The 24,729-nt window shown below is 45.3% G+C and overlaps 2 protein-coding genes across 3 annotated transcripts in view; both read right to left on the minus strand.

The window, feature by feature from the left end:
- Nucleotides 1-1,107: 1,107 nt before the first annotated feature.
- Nucleotides 1,108-1,838, minus strand: LOC108529755 (uncharacterized protein encoded by LINC01561). The gene has a single exon (XM_017872235.1). The coding sequence runs from the start codon at nt 1,506-1,508 to the stop codon at nt 1,122-1,124; it is 387 nt and encodes a 128-aa protein (XP_017727724.1). The 5' UTR covers nt 1,509-1,838; the 3' UTR covers nt 1,108-1,121.
- An 8,264-nt stretch (nt 1,839-10,102) lies between these two features.
- Nucleotides 10,103-24,729, minus strand: part of PLPP4 (phospholipid phosphatase 4) — a 139,228-nt gene continuing 124,601 nt past the window's right edge. Inside the window, exons 6-7 of one of the 2 annotated variants that reach the window (XM_017872236.1) lie at nt 22,368-22,538; nt 10,103-10,666 (exon numbers count right to left, since the gene is read on the minus strand). In XM_017872236.1, coding sequence (XP_017727725.1) covers nt 10,467-10,666; nt 22,368-22,538 — 371 coding nt within the window. In that variant the 3' untranslated portion in view covers nt 10,103-10,466. The remainder of the gene's footprint in view (nt 10,667-22,367; nt 22,539-24,729) is intronic. The other variant, XM_017872237.1, reaches the window with a different exon arrangement.

Below are 24,729 nucleotides of genomic sequence, written 5' to 3' on the forward strand. Positions count from 1 at the left end.
GGGGGAGGAGGGAGGGATTGCATTGGGGAGTTATACATGATATAAATGATGAATTGATGGGTGCTGACGAGTTGATGGGTGCAGCACACCAACATGGCATAAGTATACATATGTAACAAACCTGCACGTTATGCACATGTACCCTAGTACTTAAAGTATAATTTAAAAAATAAATAAATAAATAAATAAAATAAATAAAATGTGCGGGCTATGCAGAGAAATTGCAGGATTCAAATCCTGGTTATCTGCTCACTGGCTGTGTGACATAGGTCAAGGTTCTAAACGTCTCTGTGCCTCTTCGTCCTCATCTGTACACCAGGGGCAGCAAAAGTGCCTTTCTCACAGTGCTGTTCTGAGTGTGCCTGAGAACCCACCACAAGCACTCAGTGCAGCCCCGGACACAGGGTGAGCACTCAGTAAGGGGCAGCTATCAGCATTGCTATTTCTCTCTCAGCTCAGAGGGTCTCCCAGAGCAGCCAGTCCTCACACCCTGTCCCCAGCATGGAAGAACAGGTGGAACCTAATGCCATCACCGCATAGAATCGTTGGGAAGTTGTATGGCATCCCTTTGTTTGAGTTAATAAAGCCCGTTCCCTCCTTTAGATTAAAAAAAGAAAGAAATGGAATGAACAGTGCTCTGCCTGGCTTCTCCTCCACATCTCTGAGGTGGGACACTTCCCCATAGACCCGCAAATCACTCAGTCTCATGCGACCATCGTGCCAGGCGGAGCATGAGGTGGCAGCAGTCCAGCCTCTGTATGTCACTGCAGAAAGTTGACTCCACAGAGGGGACTGACACCCACAAGGTCACATGCTGGTGACTGTTGGGGATGGGAATGCAAAGTCCTGTGGCCTCACCTGCTGTCTCTGTCCCTCCACGTTGCTTCCCATGTGAAACTGGCCACACTTCAAGGATACAGGCAGAACAAAGGGGGTTTTATAATACGTGAGCCTCAGGCCCTATTCTGTCCCAAACCACACCTGTGTCTCCCACTCCTACCCCTCCCTGCCCTTGTTACATGGCTCCTTGTAATGTGGCACCAGGCTCTCCAGAACTCCAGCGGCGGAAGGTGTCCCTCTCAGCATCAAAGGTTTTCCACCACGATGGAGCAGCTGGATTCTCAATGGCCAGCGGTGCAGGGAGAGCAGTCAGGCTTGTCCTGAGGAGCAGTGACAAGGCGGATGGCACCACCTTGTGAGGGAGGAGAGCAGCAGGATGCTCCAGTCACAGCCGCACACAGGTGGCCCCAGCCAGATGGCTTTTCCCAAGTGCAGATTTTCAGGCTGATCTGAACACCCAAGATTCCCAGCTTCTGTGCTGAGGAGTCCTGGCCTGCTCTTGAGCTGGTGAGACCCCAGCTCTCCTGAGAGCCTGCTTCCCAGCCGTTCTCTGGTTTAGGGCCCACAGTTGATCCCTCTGGGAGTCTGTTTGGCAACTCAGAGGATGCTCTGAGCACCTGGGGGAAGAAAGAACTTGCTGGCCTCACCCTTGGGACTCTCCAGGCCATCTGTGCTTTCTCTGCTCCTCCTGGAATCTGAGGGGTTCTGGTCCCCAGGAGCTCCAGCCCGTCCTCCTGACATTGACACAGGAGACAGCAAACCTACACCACAGATATACCACAATACAAGCTTCAGCAGAGCCAAAGAAGCAATGGCTCTGCTATTACATAGGCCTGGATGCTGTTGTCTTGCTCTCACAAGCTGTGTGACCTTGGGGAGGTGGCTTGCCTTCTCTGATTCCCATTTCATCTGTAAAGTGGTGGAAATTGGATGAATGACCCCAGAATATCCAGTGCTACTCAAAATCCTGGCACTGAGTTCTTAAGAAGAAGCCTGTGGACAAGGAAGGCCAAGGAGTGTAGAATTCATCTATCAAAGATTTTAAACAAAATGGTCAGCATGTGAGAGAGGCTCAAGACACCACTCTTCTGGGAAATGAATTCATGTAGAACAGCCCATGCCTCACAACAAAGTGACAGATCACCCTGACTAATCACAAGAACTAACATTTATTGAGCACTTACTGTGTACCAAGCCCTGTACTAAGCACTTTCTGTACACACCTTCTTCATTTAATCCTCACAAAAAACCCATCTTACACATGAGGACACTGAATCTTTGAAAGATTTATAATCTGCTCAAGGAAATATCTGAGCTGGATTTGAACCCAAGCATGGCTGAGTTGCTCTTGTCTGTTATGAGGGTGGAAAGTTACTCTATTTTGATGATATTCATCAGGTCAACCCCAAAAGGCAGTCCCTGCTTTGCCTTGGGGGTTCACCCTCAAGCTATCAGCAGTGAGTGTCACTTCAAGGATCATTCTTTTCTGTTTGTTTGTTTGTTTTTAGAGACAGGGTCCCTCTCTGTCACCTAGGCTCAAGTGTAGTGACATGATCATAGCTCACTGCAGCCTCAAGCTCCTGGCCTCAAGTGATCCTCACAGGTAGCTGGGATTACAGGTGTGCACTACCATGCTCAGCTATTTTTTTTTTAACTTTTTCATAGAGATGGTGTCTCACTCTGTTGTCCAGGCTGGTCTTGAACTCCTGGCCTCAAGCGATCCTCCTGCCTCCACCTCCTAAAGTGCTAGGATTACAAGTGTGAGCCACTGTGCTGGGAAGGGATCTTTCTAGAGCTCCAGGGTATAGATACAGGGCTGACTGGGAGTTCTAAAGAACTTGGAATGTTCTACAAAGTCTGCTTCAGGCAATGGCAAGTCCAAGTGAAACACGATTTATATGATCCAGGGAGAGCTACATAAGCTATCCACCTTTAGACAATTTCTAGTGTGTGTGAGTCTCTATGTGTGTACACACGTGTAAGCACATGCATGCAAGGAGGTATCTGACTCCTCTTTTTAAGGAAGGCTGGGTCCATCATTTCCTAAAACTCCCCTTTCACTGAAGCTTTCTCTGCATATGCACTGTCTTCACTGGCTCCTGGAATACAGGTATGAACACTTTTGTCTAATTGGTTTCCATGTGAATGAAAACATTCTGCAGTCCCTAAGAGGCTCACAAGTCTTTGGGTCTTTTCATGGGTATTTCTAATTTCACACTTTTCTCCAATAATTCAAGTATCCATCAGCTTAGCTCACCCTCTTCCTTGGATAACTGGAGGTTCTCCCTCCCCCTCTCCTGCTCCCCTTCTTTCAGGAGGCCTCCTAAGGAGTGAGCCCTGGCGTATGGGGGCTTCTCACCCCTTAGCACCCCTAAAGCTGCTTGTCCTGCCCTGGCTTTGGCTCAGATGGGCCTTTTTCTTCCAAATAGCTGGTGCCTGGAGCAACATCTGACTTAGGTTGAATACCCCTCAAACATATTAATTTTTCTAAAAATCAACATAGTGAATTTTGCTGTATTATTAATTCAACCTTCTTATAGGGGGAATCTGGCTCCCTAAGAGGATAAATTGTATCATTACCTACTTGTGGCAGCAGCAATTACAGAGATTATAATTCAATTATAATTCAATTAGTTTTAATACCTGATTACCATAACAGTGTTGCCAGTGAAATTCTCCTGCTTGTATCAGAATTGCTATTTACTCTTCAGAGATGCTATAGACTGTGTATTTATGTCCCCCCGCAAATTCAGATGTCAAAATCCTAACTTCCAATGTTATGGTGTTAAGAGGTGGGGGCCTTCGGGAGGTAATTAGGTCATAAGGGTAAGACTCTAATTAATGGGATCAGTGTTCTTATAAGAGGGACTCCAAAGAGTTCCCTTGCCCCTGCCACCATGTGAGGACATAGTAAAAAGACAGGGGTCTATGAACTCTGAAGCACACCCTTACCAGACACTAAATCTGTAGGTGCCTTGATTTTGGACTTCCCAGCCTCCAGAAGTGTAAGAAATAAGGTTTTGTTGTTTATAAGCCACCAGTCTATGATATTCTGTTGTAGCAGCCTGAACAGACTAAGACAAGAGAGTTTTAGTGCCAGATGCTTCCTTTATTCATGTCTCAGATACCCCAGGAGTTCTGCAATAATCACAACTATCATGGTCTGATATCTTATTATGTTGTCGCAAAGGTAATTGCTGTTTTGATCATTACTTTTAATGGCAAAACCACAATTACTTTTGCACCAACCTAATACATTCCTAATCACTAAACCATTGTATAAGGTCCTATAAGGTTGGTGTTATTTCTGTTTTGCAGATGCAGACACTGAGGCTCATGGGTGTGAAGCAGTTTGCTCAAGGTTAAGTGGCAGAGATGTTAGCAGGACTGCCTGGCCCTGTTCTAAGTGGTTCTCTCCTCTGTGCCATCCTTGAAGAGCACCCTGTATGTGGATGAAAGCAGGTGTTTAGCATCACATCACAGGACAGTGTATGATGTCCCCAGGGCATCTGCGACTGTGTTCTATGTCAGTCTGGGGATCTTTCCAGGGCAAAAAACGAAGAGACACCACATAGCAAGAAGAGACACCACCCATCACACAGCATATGTTGTGTTAAGATATTACTCTCATTGTCTGTCACTGGGAGCATTATTAATCCTGATCATTTACAGAATCCACTGGCAAGCAGTCATGGCAGTACCACTGCAAGCACTGGGATGAAAAGATGCCATCGAGGAATGAAAAGCGGTGCTGGGTGCGGTGGCTCATGCCCATAATCCCAGTACTTAGGGAGGCCGAGGTGGGCGGATCATGAGGTCAGGACATCGAGACCATCTTGGCTAACACGGTGAAACCCCATCTCTACTAAAAATACAAAAAATTAGCCAGGCGTGGTGGCGGGCGCCTGTAGTCCCAGATACTTGGGAGGCTAAGGCAGGAGAATGGTGTGAACCCGGGAGGCGGAGCTTGCAGTGAGCTGAGATCGCGCCACTGCAGTCCAGTCTGGGAGACAGAGTGAGACTCTGTCTCAAAAAAAAAAAGCTGGGCGGTGGGGGGCATGTTTCACAGTCAAACAGTTTCTTCATGGCAGGACTTTTCAGAGCCTTTAATATGCTATTTTACATTTGGATCTGTAAGAGGAGAATTTAGAATCTATTAATCACACCTGCATTGTATTGTATTTTCACAAAGCTGGACCAGCTCTATCAAATTCCCTTTTGATAAAGGCCATCTCTTCTTTTCCTCTGCCTTCACACACACAAAAACTGCTTCTAGATTTCTAGTTCTTCATGTCCTCTACTCCCAGACAGCAGCAATAGTGCAAATTACATTAAAGTATTTATCCTAATTGAGACTGAACTCCTTTGGTCTAGGATGGTTATAGCCAGGGGCTATCAAAGCCATCTTCTAATATATTAACGCTCTTCTTGACCAAAGCAGGTACCCATGTCCCTAAACACATGGTGTGCTGAGAAGAGATAGGACATGCCTATCAAAGTTCTAAAGGCAAAAACACAAACACACATGCAAGGGAAAAAATACTCCCCAAAGAAGCACACATCTTTAACACTCACGGTAAACTTTACACTGAAACTGGCTTTTTACTTTGTAAAACTTAGGAAAATGGTTTTGCTTTGTTGTTGCTACTGTTGTTGTTTTGCTTTTATTTGTTTTGAACTGGGCACAGAGAGCAAGATCCAAGCACTGTGTCAGGCTTCCCTCGAAATGCTACTGTAGCTGGATGTTTTGTGTGTGTGCCAGTTTGGAATCACTAAATGCTAAAGATTTGGGAAACATGCCAGTTTAGATTAACTACCTGCCAGGCATTCTCTGAAATTTCCACCTGGGGTTTGCATGATGGATGAACTAACCTTTGGAAAGTTCAGTTTTGAAGGTGGGAGTGGAATTTTGAAGCCCAGTGTCATCATTGCAATGCTCTGTACACCTCCTGGAAATACCTCTCCCACATCTGGAGAGCTGGGACTGATGAAATTAAAGCTCTTGTTTAGAAGATGTTTCAGTTGTGAGAAATAGAAAGCAGCTCTAGTTGGGGGAAAAATGCATGCATTGGCAGGCTCTGGGTGGCTCACAGTACTGAAGGAAGAGCTGAGCAACCATTTCAGGCAGGCAGGAAATGGGGCACTCCGGGGTATCTGGAAGTAGGGGCTTATGTTTTTCTTTTCTAAGAGGCTGTCATTAAGGTGGCTCAGCTCTGTTCCAGCTCCTAGGAGTGAGACTGAGATTGGGTCACCTAGGCTGGGGGTCTCCCTTTTGACTAGTAGGTTTGAGTAGGGAGGGAGAGAGGAAGTTTGCCAGTCATCATTTCTAGAACCCTAGTCCTGTCTGTGAGGAGTTTTTCTAAAGAAGGAAGAGCCTTCCCAAGTGGGGTCAACTCCAGATGTGAAGAGGAAGCAGATAACTGTGGATGTGACCCATTCGTTCTGAACTGGAAAGAAGGGACATATCTTAAGTGATAAGTAATGGGAGGTGAGAAAACAGTGAGTTTAAGGAAAAGAACAGTATCTTCAAAATGGTAAAGCTGAGGGGAATGTGCCAGAACCTTCAGGGAGATGGAGTATGCCCAGACAACAAGCACCACGGCTTAACCTAGAAAAGCTCTTTAGGAGAAGGGCAATTCAATAGAGCTAAACAGATTGACAAAAGAGCCAGCTCTTCTGCTCAAATTTTAATCCACTAAGAAGCCATGTGAGCCCTAAAGGAGACTGCAGACAGCCTGCTCTACATTTTTATGTGACTGAAGTGCCATTTTTGTGTTTTAATTGAACAAGTTTGGTGCTCTTACAGACGCTGTTTATTGTCAACCCAACAGCCATTCTTTAACCCTTCTCCCAAGCAGGTAGAATCTGCCTCCTGCAAAGAGACTGAAAATGCTGGATATTCACCCTTCCAAGTCTCCCTGACTTCTTGGGGTGGCCATCTAACATCATTCTAGCTAATGCAAGTAAAGGAAATCTTTCTCAGGGGTGCTGGGAAACTTCTTCCCTGATAGGGACCCACAAGTAGAGTTATCTTGTCACATGAATGGGCTCCTTTCTTTCTGCCTTTGAGCATGATGGGATGAGGATGTGATTCTTGGGAATGCTGCAGCCACCTTGTGATCATGAGGGAAGAATCACTGGCATAGTGAAGATGGTGGAGCAAGAGGCTGGGGGCTTTGAGACCACTAACCTCTTACTTTCTTATTATTTTTAATCTTAATAAACCCCTACTGATTAAGGATTAAGCTTCTTTCACTGGGGTGTATTGTTGGTTGCATTCTAATGTATCTCAGTGGAAACAGTTGCCCAAGGTAAAATCAAACAATCTCATATAAAATGAAGATTCTTGACTTCTCTTGGGGGAATATGTGTTTGGGGCGGCACGGTGGCTCACGCCTGTAATCCCAGCACGTTGGGAGGCCAAGGCAGGTGGATCACGAGGTCAGGAGATCAAGACCATCCTGGCTAATATGGTGAAACCCCGTCTCTACTAAAAAATACAAAAAATCAGCTGGGCATGTTGGCGGGCAACTGTAGTCCCAGCTACTCAGGAGGCTGAGGCAGGAGAATGGCATGAACCCAGGAGGCGGAGCTTGCAGTGAGCCAGGATTGTGCCACTGCACTCCAGCCTGGGCGACAGAGCAAGACTCCGTAAAAAAAAAAAAAAAAAAAAAATCAAAAGATCTGACAACACTGGGCCTGCCTTTCTATCCGGCAAATAACAACCTGCAGCTAAAGAGGGTCAGCACCACTTCCCTAGGGTGTGTGCTTTTAGTTCTCCACAGTCTCCACTATTCCTTAATGTCCCCACTTGCCTCATTCACTGTATTCTCTTCCTAGTACCTCAAGGTATCTGAGCTTGTGGCTGCCAATCTCTAATATGGACTCTGAGTAAGTTTACTCAATGAAGGAAGAAATTCAGGCAGCCCACAGCTCCCAGGGTGGGCTCAGACTCTTCACACTGTGTGTAACCTACTTTTAAGAGACTGAATTAGGAACCCCACATCCAAAAACAATCAGGGGTTGAGGAATAAATGTTCTCATTATGGCCATTTAATTGGTACACTGTGATGTTATATTTACCTCACATGAATAGAGCATGAAATTAAAACATAAGGATCTGTAAAAACGTCTGCCTTTTGTGAACTGGCTTACACTGTTCATTATGACTCCTGAGGATCCTACCATCAGCTTCATGTTATTACATCATTTGTAGTTTTGACGATATTTTAATCAAAGCTTTTACATGGCCAGTCTTAGGATTGTCTGTGTAATTATCAGCATTAATAATACTCTGTTGTTACTTTGCAGAGTATTTCCTGGCCATTTATCTTTAATTATTTATATTAAATTTACACTTTATGGTTCAGAATTTTAAGCCTTTATCAACTGAAGTACAACCCTTTTCCTTTCCTCCTGCTTTCTGTTACAGAAATCAGATAAAACTGAATCAAATAAGAATGTGGGCCACATCAGGATGGGTTTTTGTTTTTTTGTTTTTTTCTTAACAGTAGCAAAGGATTCCTTTCCTACATTTCTATTTGGGGCTTTATTTTTTGAAAATTATAGAGTTTTTAGTTAAATTATTGTTTAATTTTCTAATTTTAAATGAATTTTAGCTCAGAATTTAAAATTATGTCTTTTCAATGGCTATGATTTATCTCTTAAAATATCTCACATTCATCTTCAAAGTTGCTTGCCATTGTAACTGCTATACTTTTTAAAAAATCAATGGCTTGACTTTGGATGGAGGTCAGTTCAAGCCTCCCCTTCTCCCACTCCATCCATGGGATAATCACATGACTCTGTGCCAAAGCCGGTTTGGAAGGACCAGTGCTGGAGAGAGCTGCACTGGGGCTCATGGAGCATAGTCTGTGGTACATGCACTCCAAGGTTAAGCCCATGGAGCTTAACAGAAATGGCTGATCAAAGATATTCTGATGTTTCTAACTTGCACATGCAGCCCAGCACTGATCAGCTGACCATTTAGGCAGCCACTCAAGTCTTTCAAAATGCAGTCCATTATGCTAACTGCCCAAAAGTGACACTCTTGGCCAGGTGCAGTGGCTCACGCTTATAATCCCAGCACTTTGAGATGCCAAGGCGAGATCACTTGAGGCCAGGAGTTCGAGACCAGCCTGGCCAACATGGTGAAACCCCGTGCCTACTAAAAATACAAAAATTAGCCAGGCATGGAGGTAGGTGCCTGTAGTCTTAGCTATTTGGGAGGCTGAGGCACGAGAATAGCTTGAACCCAGAGGCAGAGGTTGCAGTGAGCCGAGATCATGCCACTGCACTCCAGGCTGGGTGACAGAGCGAGACTCCATCTCAAAAAAAAAAAAAAAAAAAGTAACACTCCGGATAACAAAGATGCATCACCTCATAGCACCCAGGCCCAGGAATCTGAAGAACCACATGGTACATCCGATCGGAACTGGATGAAGGGGATGTTCACTGCCTTGAAAAAACAAGCTGGCCAAGAAGCAGCGTGCTATATACTCAGACTGAAAAAGGTTCATATTGACTGTCTGACTGGCTGTATTCAACAATGCAAAGAGTTGAGCGAGAGACATGGCACATTCCTGATTCTGTTCTTGTACCCTCTACCAGAGTCCTATCATGCTGAAACATTGCCTGCTACATGGGAACAGGAACACACCACCACTTGGAGAATCCTTAGAGCAGAGCTCTGCAAAACTCAGACCTTAAAGGGGAAAAACTCTCAGCCGGAAGCTGCTTCTTACCTCCAACGGCCACTCAGCCACTCCCTTGAGATGAGCCCCAGCCATGCGGTTTCTGATCTGTGAGATCAGTCACACTACTTCTTGCAGAAGAGCTAAGTAAAGTCCCCATGCCCCAAAAATTCACTGTATGAGGCAGAGCTACAGAAGTGGCTCCACAAACAGACTGGAAGATGGGAAGGATACTGTGCCCATGAACCCTCAGGCAACTGCAGTGACCTCATCCCCCACACATGCACTCATGCATCTTCATGCTCATAGTGTTTGATGGAGGTCTGTGCATGAAGTTATTAATTTTATTTGCTTCCAGATTCAATGATTCAAAAGCCCTGGAAATGCTCAAGCTGTCACTCCAAGTTTCAAATCTATTTTAGAGACATGGGCTATGAGAAGCTGATGGCTCAGAAAGGTTCTGAGCCTTTGCTTCCAAGCTCACCACCTGGAATGACCTACAGACAAAGCTGGCTTTGGGTCTCTGCTGAGAAACCCGCTGCATCTCCAAATGATTTGTTGCACTGGGCGGCCAACACCAACTCTTCCAGGTGGGAGGTTTTATTATGTTTTACAACCATGAAAACATAGGAAGGTGGCTGTTACAGCAAACACTTTGGATAGAGGAATCGGCCAAGCTCCCCAAACCCCACCTTCGCAGCCTCTTCCACAGGTCTCTCAGAGATTGTTCCTGGTGTCCTTCGTTTGCAAATTCAAGGATGTTGGAAGTAGACATTTAAAGTAGCAGTGAAACATCAGTGAAACAGAAGCAGAAGTACGATGACTTTGAGAAACAACTGATGAAAAACACTACAGAAAACCATTTCTATTGTGTTATGATGTCAGGGTGGCAGATGTGCCCAGGGCTTAGCGTCCATCCTCCCAGGACACTGGTCATACGGGGCCTTCGGTGATCCCCTCCAGAGGCAAGCTGGGTGCGCTGTCAGCTGTGGGTCTCTCCTCTTTCTTCAGTGAGGCTGGGACTCGCAGACTAACATAGGGTTTATGGCAAGCTGTGTTGGCCAGAGGAGGATAGTGCTGTCTGTAGCAAATGTATGCAAAAATGAGGCCGATGACTCCGCCCACAAAGGAATCTAGGCAAGAAACAGCAGAGTGGGAAAAATGGGTTACTATTTGTTCAAATGTGGCCAGTTATATTTTCCAGAAAGCACTTCTCCTTCCTGCTCTAGGACCTGGTTTGCTTACAGGACCCCCTGAAAGACTAAAAGAAAGAGAAACCACGGTGGTGGCCTCTGCAAACTGCCATCATTTCTGGCACTTAAACATTAAAAAATGAGTACTTGATTCTTTCTTCCCTGTTTTTTGCTCTGTCGCCCAGGCTGGAGTACAGTGGTGCAATCTCGCCTCACTGTAGCATCCGCCTCCCCAGTTCAAGTGATTCTCCCGCCTTAGCCTCCCAAGTAGCTGGGATTTCAGGCACATGCCACCACTCTCAGCTAATTTATGCTTTTTAGTAGAGACAGGGTTTCACCATGTTGGCCAGGCTGGTCTCGAACTCCTGACCTCAAGTGATCTGCACATCTCAGCCTCCCAAAGCATTGGAATACAGGCGTGAACCTCCACACCAAGCCCTTCCCTGTATTTCTTTAACTCACACCTGAGCATTGCATAAACTCAAATTTGTATTCCTGATTTTTGAAATCAATTCTAAATTCTGGAAGAAAAATTCAAGCCATCCCTGTAGGATCTAAATATCTCGGGAGCTGTGCTTTTTTTTTTTTTTTTTTTTTTAAGTAAGTTCCCACCAGTGTTATATTGCTGGTGTGCTGCAGAAAATCCAGCAGGTGAAAGGGTCTCTGCCTCGTGGTAAGTGGTTTCCCAGGGATGAAATGAACCTTCTGTGTCACAGACAAAGTGAATAAAACATTTTAAGACATGCCTGTGTTGGCAAACTCAGCAGACCTCTGGCAGGAAGGGCTCAATTCTCTAACAGCTACAGATCTTACCAGCCGGGAGGCGAGAGGGGAGCAGGCGAGGCAGAGGGGTGCATCTGCAGGGAATACCAGCCCTCTGCCCCAGGGAAGCCCCTTGCCAAAGAGAACATTCAGGTAGTTCTCAATAGAGACCTCATAAAAGCAGCTCATACCAACAATGCTCGTTTAGTATCTGTGTGTGTGTTCACTTTAACTGTCTATGGGTTATTTTTGCTGAAAAGATTCTAGTCTAGTGGAAAACCTCCCCTAACCAAAAAAAAAAGGGAACTCTTTCAAGGTTGCTGTCAGGCTGAATTGCCATTCTCCGTTGGGGGGTCCTCCACTTTCACAGTTATTTTCTTGTTGAACCATACAGACTTCCCGTAGGCAGGCAGGATCAGCCCCATTTTCCCCAAAAGAATTGAGCTTGAACCCTGGAGTCCTGATCCTGTAGTTGCACTGGTCCGTGGTGCTGTGCACACACCCTGGCGGGTTCATTCCAGGCTCGATAATCACATGACTCTGAGGTCCCAGCCTTCAGGATGCAACAGGCCCATGGGCTGAAGGGTGTGTCCACCTGCATTCAGGTAGGGGCCAATGGTTTTCCTGAAGGATCAGTGTTCAGGGTGGTAAGTTTCCCAACGCTTCCCAGTAAGCAACACACTGTAGAGAGACTTCAGTTTAAGTCACAAACTAATGTGCCTCTGTCTCCTGTAGGTGACATTTTGAGTGGTTGTCAAAGAAATATGTCTTTCAAGAAAACAAGCTGCTCAATGCTTAGAAACGTGCATTGCACCTATCAGTCATTTTTTGTGATCCTGTTATTGGTATCCTGGTTCTGTCTAGATCTAACAGGATAATTTCTGAGGACAGGGACAATATTTTCATATTTCAGTATCTTTCATAGAACTGCTTCTACTTTCAGAGTTTCTATGAAGCTAATAGAAAAACATGAAAAGTTCTATAATGAACAGCTTTATCTTCTTTAAAACAAATTCAGTAATTTCATGCATGTAATTTTATTAATCCGCAATAGCAAAGCAGGAAAAGAAGTATAAATAAAAGAAAAGCTTTTTTATTTTAGACATGTCGGTGATGACAGCATAAGCTTTCAGTGCATGCAGACCCGGGGCCCAGGACACTGCTCTGGAACTGGACTTGGGACACAGCGGTGATGTTCTCTCAAGAGCAAACAGGCGCAGCCATTCTCCTGCTTGGCTGACTCCTTCCCACTGCTGTAAGAGAACAGCTAAGCCCCTGTGTCATTTAAGGCTACATCCCTGGCCCTGCCAACCATCCCAGCTATTTCCCCTTCACTCATCCTACCGAAGCCATGGTCTTCCCTTTAGTTCCTCAAATACATGTGCTGCTTCTCCTCTTGGGGCTCCACATGTGCTGTTCTGATCCCGGATTCCCAGGAATCCCTTCTCCTCATGCCTTCCCCTAATCAATTTCTATTCCTATTTCAGAGCTCAATATCATTTTTCCATTCATACTTCAGAGCTCAATACCGTTGTGCAACATAGCTTCATCTGACCTCCAGACTAGACCAAGTCTCCCAGTTGCACATGTTAATAGCCCCTCCCCACTCCCTGTGCAATTAGAGTGGCGAACAATGACAAATTGTGCGATTGTTTAATATTTAATGCTGGACTCAACTCTGTAAGGGTTGGCTGTTGATTCCTTCAACACCTTGGCCAACACCTCGCTCACAGCATAATTATGTTTGTTGAGGGAAATGGATACATAGTGACTCAGGGTTAGATTGGGTTGCTGTCCTGTGTGTTTTTGGGTGTGCTCCTTTCCCATTCTGGTCCTCTTGATGACCTCATCAGTAACATATTAGCATGGAACCACGAGTCCAAGGTGCCTAAGAGGCCTTGTTATATAAATGTTCCAGGAATTTGATCCTGAGTCAGCCTACTGAGGTCATACATTGAGATTATTTGGAGACTCTACCAAGGTGCATTAAGAAAATAGGTCATATCCCTTAGCACTTTGTGAGACCAAGGAGGGCAAATTGCCTAAGCTCAGGAGTTTGAGACCAGCCTGGGCAACACAGTGAAACCCTGTCTCTACTAAAAATACAAAAAAAAAAAAAAAAAAATTAGCTGGGCATGGTGGCATGCACCTTAATCTCAGTTACTCTGGAGACTGAGGCAGGAGAATTGTTTGAACCCAGGAGGCAGAGGTTGCAGTGAGCCAAGATCGCACCACTGCGCTCCAGCCCAGGTAACAGAGCAAGACTCCACCTCTTTTAAAAAAAAGAAAAAAAGAAAAGAAAAGAAAAGAAAAGAATGAAAGAAAAGAAAAGAAAAAAAGTAGGTCATATCCTCTCATTGGCTGAGATAAAATATCAGAAACAAAAGTCATTCTAACTGGTCAAAGGGAGAGACCAAATAATTGTCACTGCTTTCTCCCCGTACTAGTTCAAACGTCCACAACTGATGAACACAGTGTGACTGCGCAGTAGCTGTCTGGCAAAAAGGCAATGAATACATATTCGTGTCTGCTCAGACTTGGTGAGCAGCCATCAGAGTAGGGGGGATTGGAGGACAGCAGGGAAAACAAGAGGCATTACCAAGAATGAACAAGGAAAGAAGGCAGCAGATCCATTCCCAAGAGAAGAACTGTTTGGCCATTTGGAGGCTCCTGGGGCTGCGGTAAGGTAACCACCACTTATCCTCACCTCCGATCCAAGAATCTTCCATGCTGAGAAATCCTAAGGCTGACATTGCAGCCCCTACCAGGGCAAGTTGCTTTGCCTCTCTGAGTTTCCTTATCTCTCAAATGTGGATCTCAGTATCTGCCTCAGTAAGTTGTTATGATAATTTAATAATACATTACTTCTAATGATTATTTCATGGAGCATGCCAAAATAGGACATAAACATAGTATCCATCCTTGTTATCCTTTTCCCATTCCTCTCACATTCCACTCCAGAGCTGCTAGAGGCTTTCTCATCCTGCCCCATCCTTCTCCTCACACAGCAACTCAGCAGCTTACAGATCTCACCTCTCTGGCATGGCTACATTTTCATAACATTGTAAATAAACTTCTAAGGAACTTAAAAACACATTTGTCACCCAAGAAATGGTAAAGCCATATTATGTACCACAAATTCTGGAGCAGGGCCAGAGGGTGTAATTAACATGATTAAATGAAGTTGCTTAAATGAAGAATCTCTTCACTAGCTTATGACCACCAGCCTATAAAATGTGTCAGGCCTTTTTCTAGTTCAAGGTCTTAGAGTTGCACTATTGTTTTGTTTTTCCTCTAACCCCAGGAAACAGTCCCATGAGGTATTTTTATTAGCATCTAAAATGAGCCACAACATCTGCAGTTGAGCCATTGACTAAACGGACCAAAGAGTAAAACCTACAAATAATACCATTCAACATTCTATTTTCTGTAGCACAGCATTTCATTAGGTGGATCATTGACCAAAAGACATCAAACCATCCCAAGAATGTTTCCCAGACTTACTGACATAGCAGCATGCATGGAAATGACAATTCCTGCCAATTCTGTTTCCCATTTAATGGAATGAGTGAAAAGTGATATCACAGGTACTATGGGAGTTATCAGAAGTAACAAAGGCAATGAAAGGTCTATCCAAGTTGCTTCTCAGCAAAGTCATTTTGGGGCTGTGTTTATTACAAAGGTGGCGAACAAGATCCAAACAATAACTTACTTTATGAAGGAGCTTGTTATCAATTGCCTCAAGTGGGCTATTGCTATTTTGATAAATCACATTCGTATCCTCTTGATAGACAGGCAAGTGGGGGACAAGAAAGCCCTTATTGGGGGAAAAACACCGGGATTAACTTCGCCCCAAATCAACTGGACGTCTCAAAAGGGAAATAAATGTATCTCAGTGTTTTTGGAATACAAAATACTTCTGTCTCTTTACTTAGCACTGATGCCATTCATTCATACACATGCATTGCATATGTATCAGGGGTCAGGCATGATGGCCAAGCCTAGGGCACAGGCTGAACCAATGGGACATGTCCCTGCTGTCCCAGAGTTTCCAGCAAAGGGGCAAGACAGACACTAAACAATGACAGCCTTATCAGCAATTTGCAACTATGATAAGCACCATGAAGGAAACGTGTGAGGGTCTGTGAGCTTACCCAGCACACAGACCTGGGCTATTCTGGAGCAGAGGTTTTGCTGAGGACATGATCCTCAGGCTAAGACCTGAAGGATGAGCAAGAGTTAACCGGGAGAAGTTGAGGAGTAGAGGAAAGGAGGGCACTGGTGGTTTTCCAGGCAGAGAGAAGGGTATGTGTGAAGGTGCTGATGACAAAGGTAAATCTGAGAAACTGAAGGTAGACCCATCTTTTAAGAGAGGGGTAGTGTCTTTGTAAGAGTATAGGACACAGATTGACCAGTCATCTGGTGTGGGCTGGAGCAGAATGTTTTCCATGTCTCTTTGTGGCTCTGTGGAGCCCTCAGCATGGACCAGGGGCCCTGCTGTCTCTCTGGGCTGCCATCTATGCACTCTGTGGCCTCACACCTACCACCAGTGGGGTTTCTTGTTTCTGAATCTATCTCCCTGACTACATGTCATTATCTAGGACTCTGGGATGTTTCATTCCTATTTATTTCCCAGAACTCAGCAGACTTTTATTCAGTAAATGGGGAACTGACATGAGCTGAACAACATCTACAAGAGGCACTAAAGAATCAACATCACCAGCCACAAAGGGCCATGCATTGTATGGTTCTATTTATATGCAATGTGCAGAATAGGCAAACCCACAGAAATAAAAAGTAGATCAGTGGTTGCCAGGGCCTGGCACACAGAACACCAAAGAAAGCTGAGAAGAGACAGGTTCCCTTGAGTAAAACAAAGGAAGGATGCCAGTGAGACTTGGGAGCAATCAACATCCACCTTCCCTGGGAATTACGTCACGGGGAAACACCAGGAGGCAGGAAGAGGGCAGAAGTCCTGACTGAGAATGCGTCTCTCGAGGCTGAAAGCAGGCTATGCAGTGGACTTTGACGGGAGGGAGGGGTGAGCCAGGGGCTGAGGCTTCTCACGCTCTCCTGGGCATCAATACAGAGGCGGGTGGATTGAGATGGGCAGTCAAGACTCAGAGGTTCCCAGACAGAGGTAGGGTTTGGCAGCCAATGGTAAATGTGACTGTGGGCCCTGCCACACAGAGCAGCCGACCGTGGAGGGAAAATTAGGTGAGATCAATTCACTTGGGCTGAGGATATTAGAGGGAGAATCTCAGTGTTTTTGTTCTACCCAGGCTGGCAGGCTTTTGGCGGGAACAATCATATTGTTCCAAGGGATCTTTTTCAAGTCACTTCATTTAGAAAATCTACAGATTGCTTCTGACAGCACAAGGGAGGCCTGGTTAACAGTGTGTGTCTCTCAGCCGTGTGTGTGTGTGCGTGTGTGCGTATGTGTGTGTGTGTAAGAGGCAGAGGTAGACAGAGAGATGGAGACAGAGACAGAGGGGAGGGAAGGGGAAGGTGTTACTCAGTGTAAGGCTTACATGACATAGCTGGATTTCTACCCCTCCCTAACTCTGTTTATCTTTAAGAAGTGGGGCCCCTGTGGTAAAAAGTTCCCTTTGTAGCTGGACTACCTGAAACTGGTAAAACCAAGATAGCTGACAGAACAACTTCAAGAAGACCTCAGGCTTCATTATAATCTAATTTCCATGCTCAATGGCACTCTCACTAGCACCATGACAGTTGACAATTGCCATGACAACAATTGGAAGAAGCCATAAAAGGCAGGCAGCACTCTGGTTCCCAGGAGTTCACCATCCATTTCCAGAAAAAGAGTCGATTATTCCTCCCCTAGATTCTACTACCTGACCTCTTCGTTAGAGAAACCCTATATTTTAATCCCTTCACCCCTCACTAGCTGAGAAGTTCATCTGAGAGCTGTGTTCCCACTCCTCCCGCCCTCCTTCCCTCCCTCCCTCCCTCCCTCCCTCCCTTCCTTCCTTTCTTCCTTCCTTCCCTCCTTCCTTCCTTCCTTTCTTTTTTTGACGGAGTCTCACTCGGTCGCCCAGGCTGGAGTGCGGTGGCGCAATCTCGGCTCACTGCAAGCTCCATCTACCAGGTTCATGCCATTCTCCTGCCTCAGCCTCCCGAGTAGCTGGGACTACAGGTGCCCGCCACCATGCCTGGCTACTTTTTTTGTATTTTTTTTTAGTAGAGATGGGGTTTCACCGTATTAGCCCGGATGGTCTCAATCACCTGACCTCGTGTTCCGCCGGCCTCGGCCTCCCAAAGTGCTGGGATTCCAGGCATGAGCCACTGCGCCCAGCCCCCACTTCTCCATTCTTTGGCCATGGAATAAAACTTACTGTACTCGATGCTCACTTTTGATTTCATGTAATGGCTCTGTCACACTGAACAGGGAAGGATCCCATCCTTTGGGGCTACTGAGTTTATCAGTAACAAAAGGAAGGAGAACTCGAGAGAGTCCTGTGAGTTATAGAGTGTCATCAGGCTTTGAAGCAAGGGTTTCTCCAAAGGGAATAGCTTCTGCCTGGGCTTCTTGAAGCCAGAAGTATTTTGTGCACATGAAACAGTCCAGCACAATATCCAACCACCAAAACACCTGCCTTTGCAGGGTCAGTAATCTCCTAAAGTTTGGTAACTACATTTAGTTCATTTCAAATCACAGACCCTTCACAGCCCAATCTGGGAAAGCAGGCGAAGGCAATAATGGCCATCTTGAAAACTTCAACCCAGTTAGACAACTGTGTCTGTATCTGACCGAGACACTTTCCAACCTTAGCCTGGGTGGGAACAAATGACTGTTTCATTCTTTGAGACCGGTTTCCCTAGATTACATCCAGAGGGGGGTGTTCTTTCTTGTAATGAAACACCACTCAGGGACCCAGGGCTGCTTAAAATGACCTATAATTAGAGAAACAAGTGTTTAAAATATTATCTCCAAACCTAAAGTCACATGGGGAGAGCCTGGTTTCAGGTGCAGGGACTTGAGGGGTCAGGGGAGCGCATTATTAAGTCCAGTGATAGAGCAAACACCACATTCCTGCCACTAGTAGCTGTAACCCTCCATTTACAAGGAATCTAATCACACAAGAGCGTGAATAGAGGCAGAAGTCAGTTTAATGACATGCTCTGCTCTTTCTCTGCATTTATTTTCTCTAGCAGGGGGATTCCACAAGTCTGAGCACCATTAAACACACTGTCAATCACAAAGGGGAGCCTGTTTGAGAGGGTACTAGGCTTTGTAGTTAGCATCATCTCTGAAACTCTCCAGCTTCCAGTTGACCTGCAAGCCAGAATGTCACAAGGACACAGGGCACATCAGCCACATAGAGATTTAGTATTGATCCAGCTGGTTTTGTGTCGGGGGAAGTTCTGTTAAATGTTTCATGTGTCCTTCCCTATGCCATGGCCTGTGCCCCTGTATTTTCCTCACTTAATAAAACAATAGATTTGTATATTTGGAGTGGGCTGGGGAGGCAGAAAAGACCAGGGGGTGTCAATAACAGAAAATAACCATGATAGTGGAGAGAGAGAGAGTCATTGGAGATTATGGGCTATTTATTGGATATGATGTGTAATCGAGTAACTGGATGTATTTCTACATTAGGCACAGTTGCTTAAATCAAAATTGAAATGGAGTCATAAAATCTCACAACATGAATGCTGTTAACTAAAGTCTATAATGAGGCGGACTTGAGTTTTGCTGATATTAATGGGCCTCCATGTGAATTCTCACCATGATGGATGGCCCCCGCCCACAGTCACTGGGCAGCTCAGTTCACCAAAGGAAAACAAGTTATTTATCTTAATCAGGCATCCTGCCTCAAACATCCACCTACACTGCAGTTGAAGACCTCACTCTGCATCCCTCCTCCCAACAGGAAACCATTGAGGGCTCCTTGATTTCTCCCTTAATAATTGAGTGTTGAATGAACAAAACTTTCCACTCCCAGAACATTCCTGCTTCTTAACATGTAACAGGGAAAAGAAATATGGAACTGGGGTACAATGTAGAACAGGGGTTCTCAAACTGGGCAGTATTGACATTTGGGTTTGGATAACTCCTTGTTGGTGGGCAGGGGGTCTTGCGATTGTAGGACATTTAGCAGCATCCCTAGTCTCTAACCCTCCACCCACTGGATGGCAGTAGCACCTACCTCTCAAAGTTGTGACAACTAAAAAGATGTCTACAGACATTGCTAAATGTCCCCTGAGAGGTACAGTCAGCCTCTCCATCACCCAGTTGGAAACAACTGGTGTGGACAGTGGCAGATAGCCTCATGAAGGGGGGAACTCAGGTAAAATGAGCCTGACTCAGAGCCCTTTAGAGTATCCAAACGAAGCTATGTTCCTCTCCTGGCTGACTCCAAGGGTATAAGTTGAACAGATAATGACAGAGCTGAACTGGTCCTTGGGCTATATCAATAACGTGTACCAACAGATGCATGTTCAGTTTGGGCTGCAGAAGTCTACCATGACGCAGTTTTGGTTTGATTCCCAAATATGGTTCTAACCATCACTGAACATAAATTCTCTTGCTTGGCTTTCCCAACAGCCCACAGAGGATGAATATTCTCACTTGACTGCTCATAGTTCCTTTCTGTGCCTGTTGGATAGTATGGTTTCAAAGCCCCAGTTGCCAACAGGCCTTGGGTACACCAGCTGCAGCATAAATTCACCATTCTCTAAAGACAAGAGCTGCAATTCCACATTCCTTTACTCTGGCCACGTTACACTACCACAGCTAGGAAACGAGGAACAAAACAGGGTAGGGTCAGAGAGTGCTGAAGACAGGCCAGCCTCACATCTTAGGTTGTCAGTACTATGCAAAGGCTCTTACTGACTCCAAGATAAAGGAAAAACTGATTCAATTCTGAAACCCCCAAATCATTCCCCGAATCCAAAGTGGTTGAATAAAAGTGAAAACCTGGCATTTGTAGCTTACAAATAAATCATGTTCCCAAAAAAATGTCTGCCTCCAAGTCAGTTGTTTGGGAAACACAACGCATCCTTTCTTAGAGAAAATGTACTGAGCAACAATGATACCACTTTGCATGTGTGTAGTAAATTTCCATTTACAAAGAACATTTGGACCCATTATTTCTTTCAATCTACGAAAAGCTCTGTGAGATATTTAGGGATTAATTGTTCCTGCGCTCAAAGAAGAAACTGGCTCACAAGGGATCAATGAGAAGCAGTCCATAAAAGGCCATTTGGCCCATAATATTCTTCATGGGGAAATGCCCTAACCACATATGTGGAAAACAATTCTGTGGGAAAATATTCCCAGTTCCAAGGGGGGGGCTGTGCCTTTGTTTGTGTTGGCCCAGTGACTCTCTCCATCCTTCCGTCTCATGATGTGGCTTCTTATCATCCAGCATTTCCTCCAAGTCATTGATAAAAACAGAACAAGGGCAGGCTGAGACCTGTGACCCTCTTCTGACCTCCCCCATCAGGAGGGCCTCAGACCTTAGTAGCAGTTGATACTTGCTGTGCTGTCTAAACCATGTCAGCATCTCTTTCCCTATACCTTTCACCCTTCAGCTCAAAGCTAGGCTGGGGTCACAGGACACCCAGAGCATGAGCTCCAGGAGGATATGGGGGTAGGGATGAGACTAGAAAGGAACAGGAGAAGCTGGGCAGTGCTGAAAGGAGCACAAGGTCTCCAGAGAAGATGAGGAAGGAAGGGCTCTCAGCTAGGAGTTCCCCTCAACCCTGTCCCCATCCATTGCCTCATTACCACTACAAAAAAAAACCTGGAAAAGGTAGGAAAAAAGAAAAGGAAAAGTCCTGCAAGGCAGCTGGCTGCAAAGACAGAGACGGGGGGAGACGGACAATGCCCAGCAATAGTCAGAAAACAAGAAAGGGAGAGGAGGTTTGGGTCACAGACCTATCATAGAAGCCCGTTCACCCAAAGAAGCTGGATTCAGGCACGCTTTCTTTGCTTTGTTTGGTTAAAATGGACACATATGGTGGAGCTCTTTCCCAGTGCTTCTTAGACTTCATCAGCAATGATAGGCCTGCTTAACAACCATGACGATTCTAGACCACTGCTGCAGATGCACCTCTAGAGAGTCCAATTTCTAGATCAGAACAGCCTGATCAAGGTGATCCAAGGATTCCCCTTGGGAAACCCTGCCCTAGACCCCACACTTCCCCGATGCCACACCTCCTGTGGACATCACCTCCGTCTCGGCTCTCTGTGTGCTCTGGCACGTGGTGGTTTTCTTTCAGACAGACTGTGAGCTGCAGTTTCTCTGCAGAAGGACATGGCATGGTTTAGTTATATTTCAGGAACAAGCCCCTCCCTTGTTTTGTGTTATTTGGGTTTTTAACAAATATTCCAGGACTGACATATGTATATATATAGGCAAACCTCACCCCAGGCTTGCAGCTGTGGCTTGGAGCATTACTGGAATGAATCCCTGGTTGGATATACCTTTCAGAAGAGCATCCATGGTGACAAATACGTCCTTGTAGGCTGGATTCGATAAGCAAAGGAAGCCAAAAACCGCTTGGCACTAAGTCTGAGGACTGAGGCAAGTGATCCAGCAGGAAAATCACATTTGGGTCTCAGGCCAAGGGTGACTCCAAACCAAAGGGCTTGACATTCTGGCAGGACTCAAGCAGTCTCCTGGAGCATGAAGGAGGAAGAAGACCTCCAATTCTTTCCCCAGGAAGGCCACACCTTGCATATTTGAACCAGCATATTTGCTTCAAAATTATATCCACTCTGTCATTTCAGCCTCCTCTGGTTTCGGACAATGGGCACTTAGCTCCCCACAACTGGTGCATTTCTACACCCATCCCTGGAGGAGAGGGGCAACCACGGTGAGGTCCAGTCAGGCCCCGGGCAGGGACTCACCTTGCCAGTGATGCTTGTAGTCACACATGCGGGACAGGGCAATCATCATGGCGCAGTACAAGGGCAGGATGGCAGCACAGAGCCGCCAGCTCTTTCCCCGCCCACTCTCGGTGAAGCAGTGCAGCTTTCCCGCCAAGTAGAACGTCGTGAAGCCAAGGCCTGAAAAGGCAACTGCCAAACAGAAACAGCAGGTGTTACTCTAGCAGGTGGTGAGTGGCAGGGAGTCAGGGCATGCTGGGCATTCCGTCTGCCACCTTGCACACCCTCAAGGCCAAGGGCATGTTGGCACCAGGCACCATCTAGGCAATCTGTGCTCCTGCTAGAACCAGGCTGCTATGAAACTTTAAACCATAAGAATAATCTTCCAGGGTTACATGTGATCAAAACCTATTTTATTTCATCCATTCATTCAACAGTTATTTCAGAAGTCTCCACTCTGTGCTAGACAGGCACTGTACCAGATGTGGGGAATAAAAAGATGCATCAGATACTATCTCTGGAGTCAAGAGGCTCATGGTCTAGTTGAAGGACATAACATACTAAGAGATAATTTTAATATAATGTGATACATTCTATAAGAAACAAGTACATATAGAGCAAAGGACTGTGAGAACCGCTTAGATCTGAAGGGTATGGGAAAATAAAGGGGCTAGGATCAGCCCCAGGTTTTTGGCTTGGGAGACTGAGTGTACAATGGTGGCATTCAGTAAGATGGGACCAGCAAATACTACAAAAGAGTGAGTTTCATGGAGAAGTCAGTGATGACAAATACCTTGTTTTCTGTCTGAAATAATGGTTATTGTTTTTTCAGAATTGCAAAGAAAACTCATGGCTGTGCTAAATCCATTGTTGAAAGTGTGGAGGTCTGAGTGTAGCATATATAAGCTCCAAGCTTTATATCCAAGCAGGTATAAAACATAGTTGGGAGCTCAGTAAGATTTAAGGTGGGAAGGGCTTAGAACAATGGTCCTCAACTAGGAGGTCCTCAACTCTCCAGGAGGCTGGAGAGTTGGCTCCCATTGGTATTGACCCCCATCCTGAGTCCTTTCGGGAGGAATAATGGACCTTATTCAAATCAGGTGGCTTAGCAAGTTTATCCACTTAATTACACTAAATGCGGGAAGCACCAAAAAAAAAAAAAAAAAAAAAAAAAACCCTGCCCTGGGGGTTTGTATGGTTATGGATGAAAGTCTCCAAGATCTGAATCAGAGGAAAGGCAGCCTTGGGTGTTGCCAAACTGGCATCTCTTACGGAAACAAAGAAGCAAACAAATCAATGAACATAGTTGAGCTGTTGAGCTATACAGAGTCACCTCTAATACCTGGGAAGCTTTAAAAAATACTGATAGCCAGGTTCCATTGCCAGCCATTCTGTTTGTAGTGGTCTGGAGGGAGCCGAGAGACAGAGAGAGAAAGAGAGAGAGAGAAGCGGGAGGGGAGAGGGAGAGAGAGAGAGAGAGAGACAGAGAGAGAGAGAGAGAGAGTGTGTGTGTGTGTGTACTCCCCAGATGATTCTAATGGCGGCCACAACTAAGCTTAGAGGCTTTCACTGAAGGCAGGTGCTACAGCTCCCCATCCCTTTGGACACCAGTCTAATCCAAACTTTCTTCTTGATTAGAAAGTACTTCTGAGGGGGCAGAGCTCCTAGGTAACCAGCCCACACAACGACTTGGCAAAACATGTATTATAAATATTCTCGATGCCAATACACCAGCAACTTTAAGAGACTGCCCAAAGCCCTGAGCCACAGCCTGGGCATCATGCAGGCATTTGTGACAAATGCAGATCTTCAGGTCCAGCCCACATCTACTGAGTTAGAATTTGCATTTCACAACATCCACCAGCAATCTGTGCACACACTGCACTTGGAGAAGCCTTGGCCTAAAATACATTCATTATCTTTGTAAGAGACCTTGGAACGTCCATCTTAAGAAAATAATATAAAATACAAGGGAAATCTAGAAAGTTTTCTGCTCAAAGTTATTGATAAATATTGAAAAACTGAAAGTGATCAGTACAGAACAGATAAGCAAGCTGTGACATTTCCATGTAATGGACTATGATGCAACCATGAAAACCACGTGATTCACATCTACATCTGATCTTTGACAAACCTGACAAAAACAAGAAATGGGGAAAGGATTCCCTATTTAATAAATGGTGCTGGGAAAACTGACTAGCCATATGTAGAAAGCTGAAATTGGATCCCTTCCTTATACCTTATACAAAAATTAATTCAAGATGGATTAGAGACTTAAATGTTAGACCTAAAACCATAAAAACCCTAGAAGAAAACCTAGGCAATACTATTCAGGACATAGGCATGGGCAAGGACTTCATGTCTAAAACACCAAAAGCAATGG

Source organism: Rhinopithecus bieti, unplaced genomic scaffold, assembly GCF_001698545.2.
Source record: "Rhinopithecus bieti isolate Rb0 unplaced genomic scaffold, ASM169854v2 scaffold_6710, whole genome shotgun sequence".
In the NCBI taxonomy this organism is placed as follows: domain Eukaryota; kingdom Metazoa; phylum Chordata; class Mammalia; order Primates; family Cercopithecidae; genus Rhinopithecus; species Rhinopithecus bieti.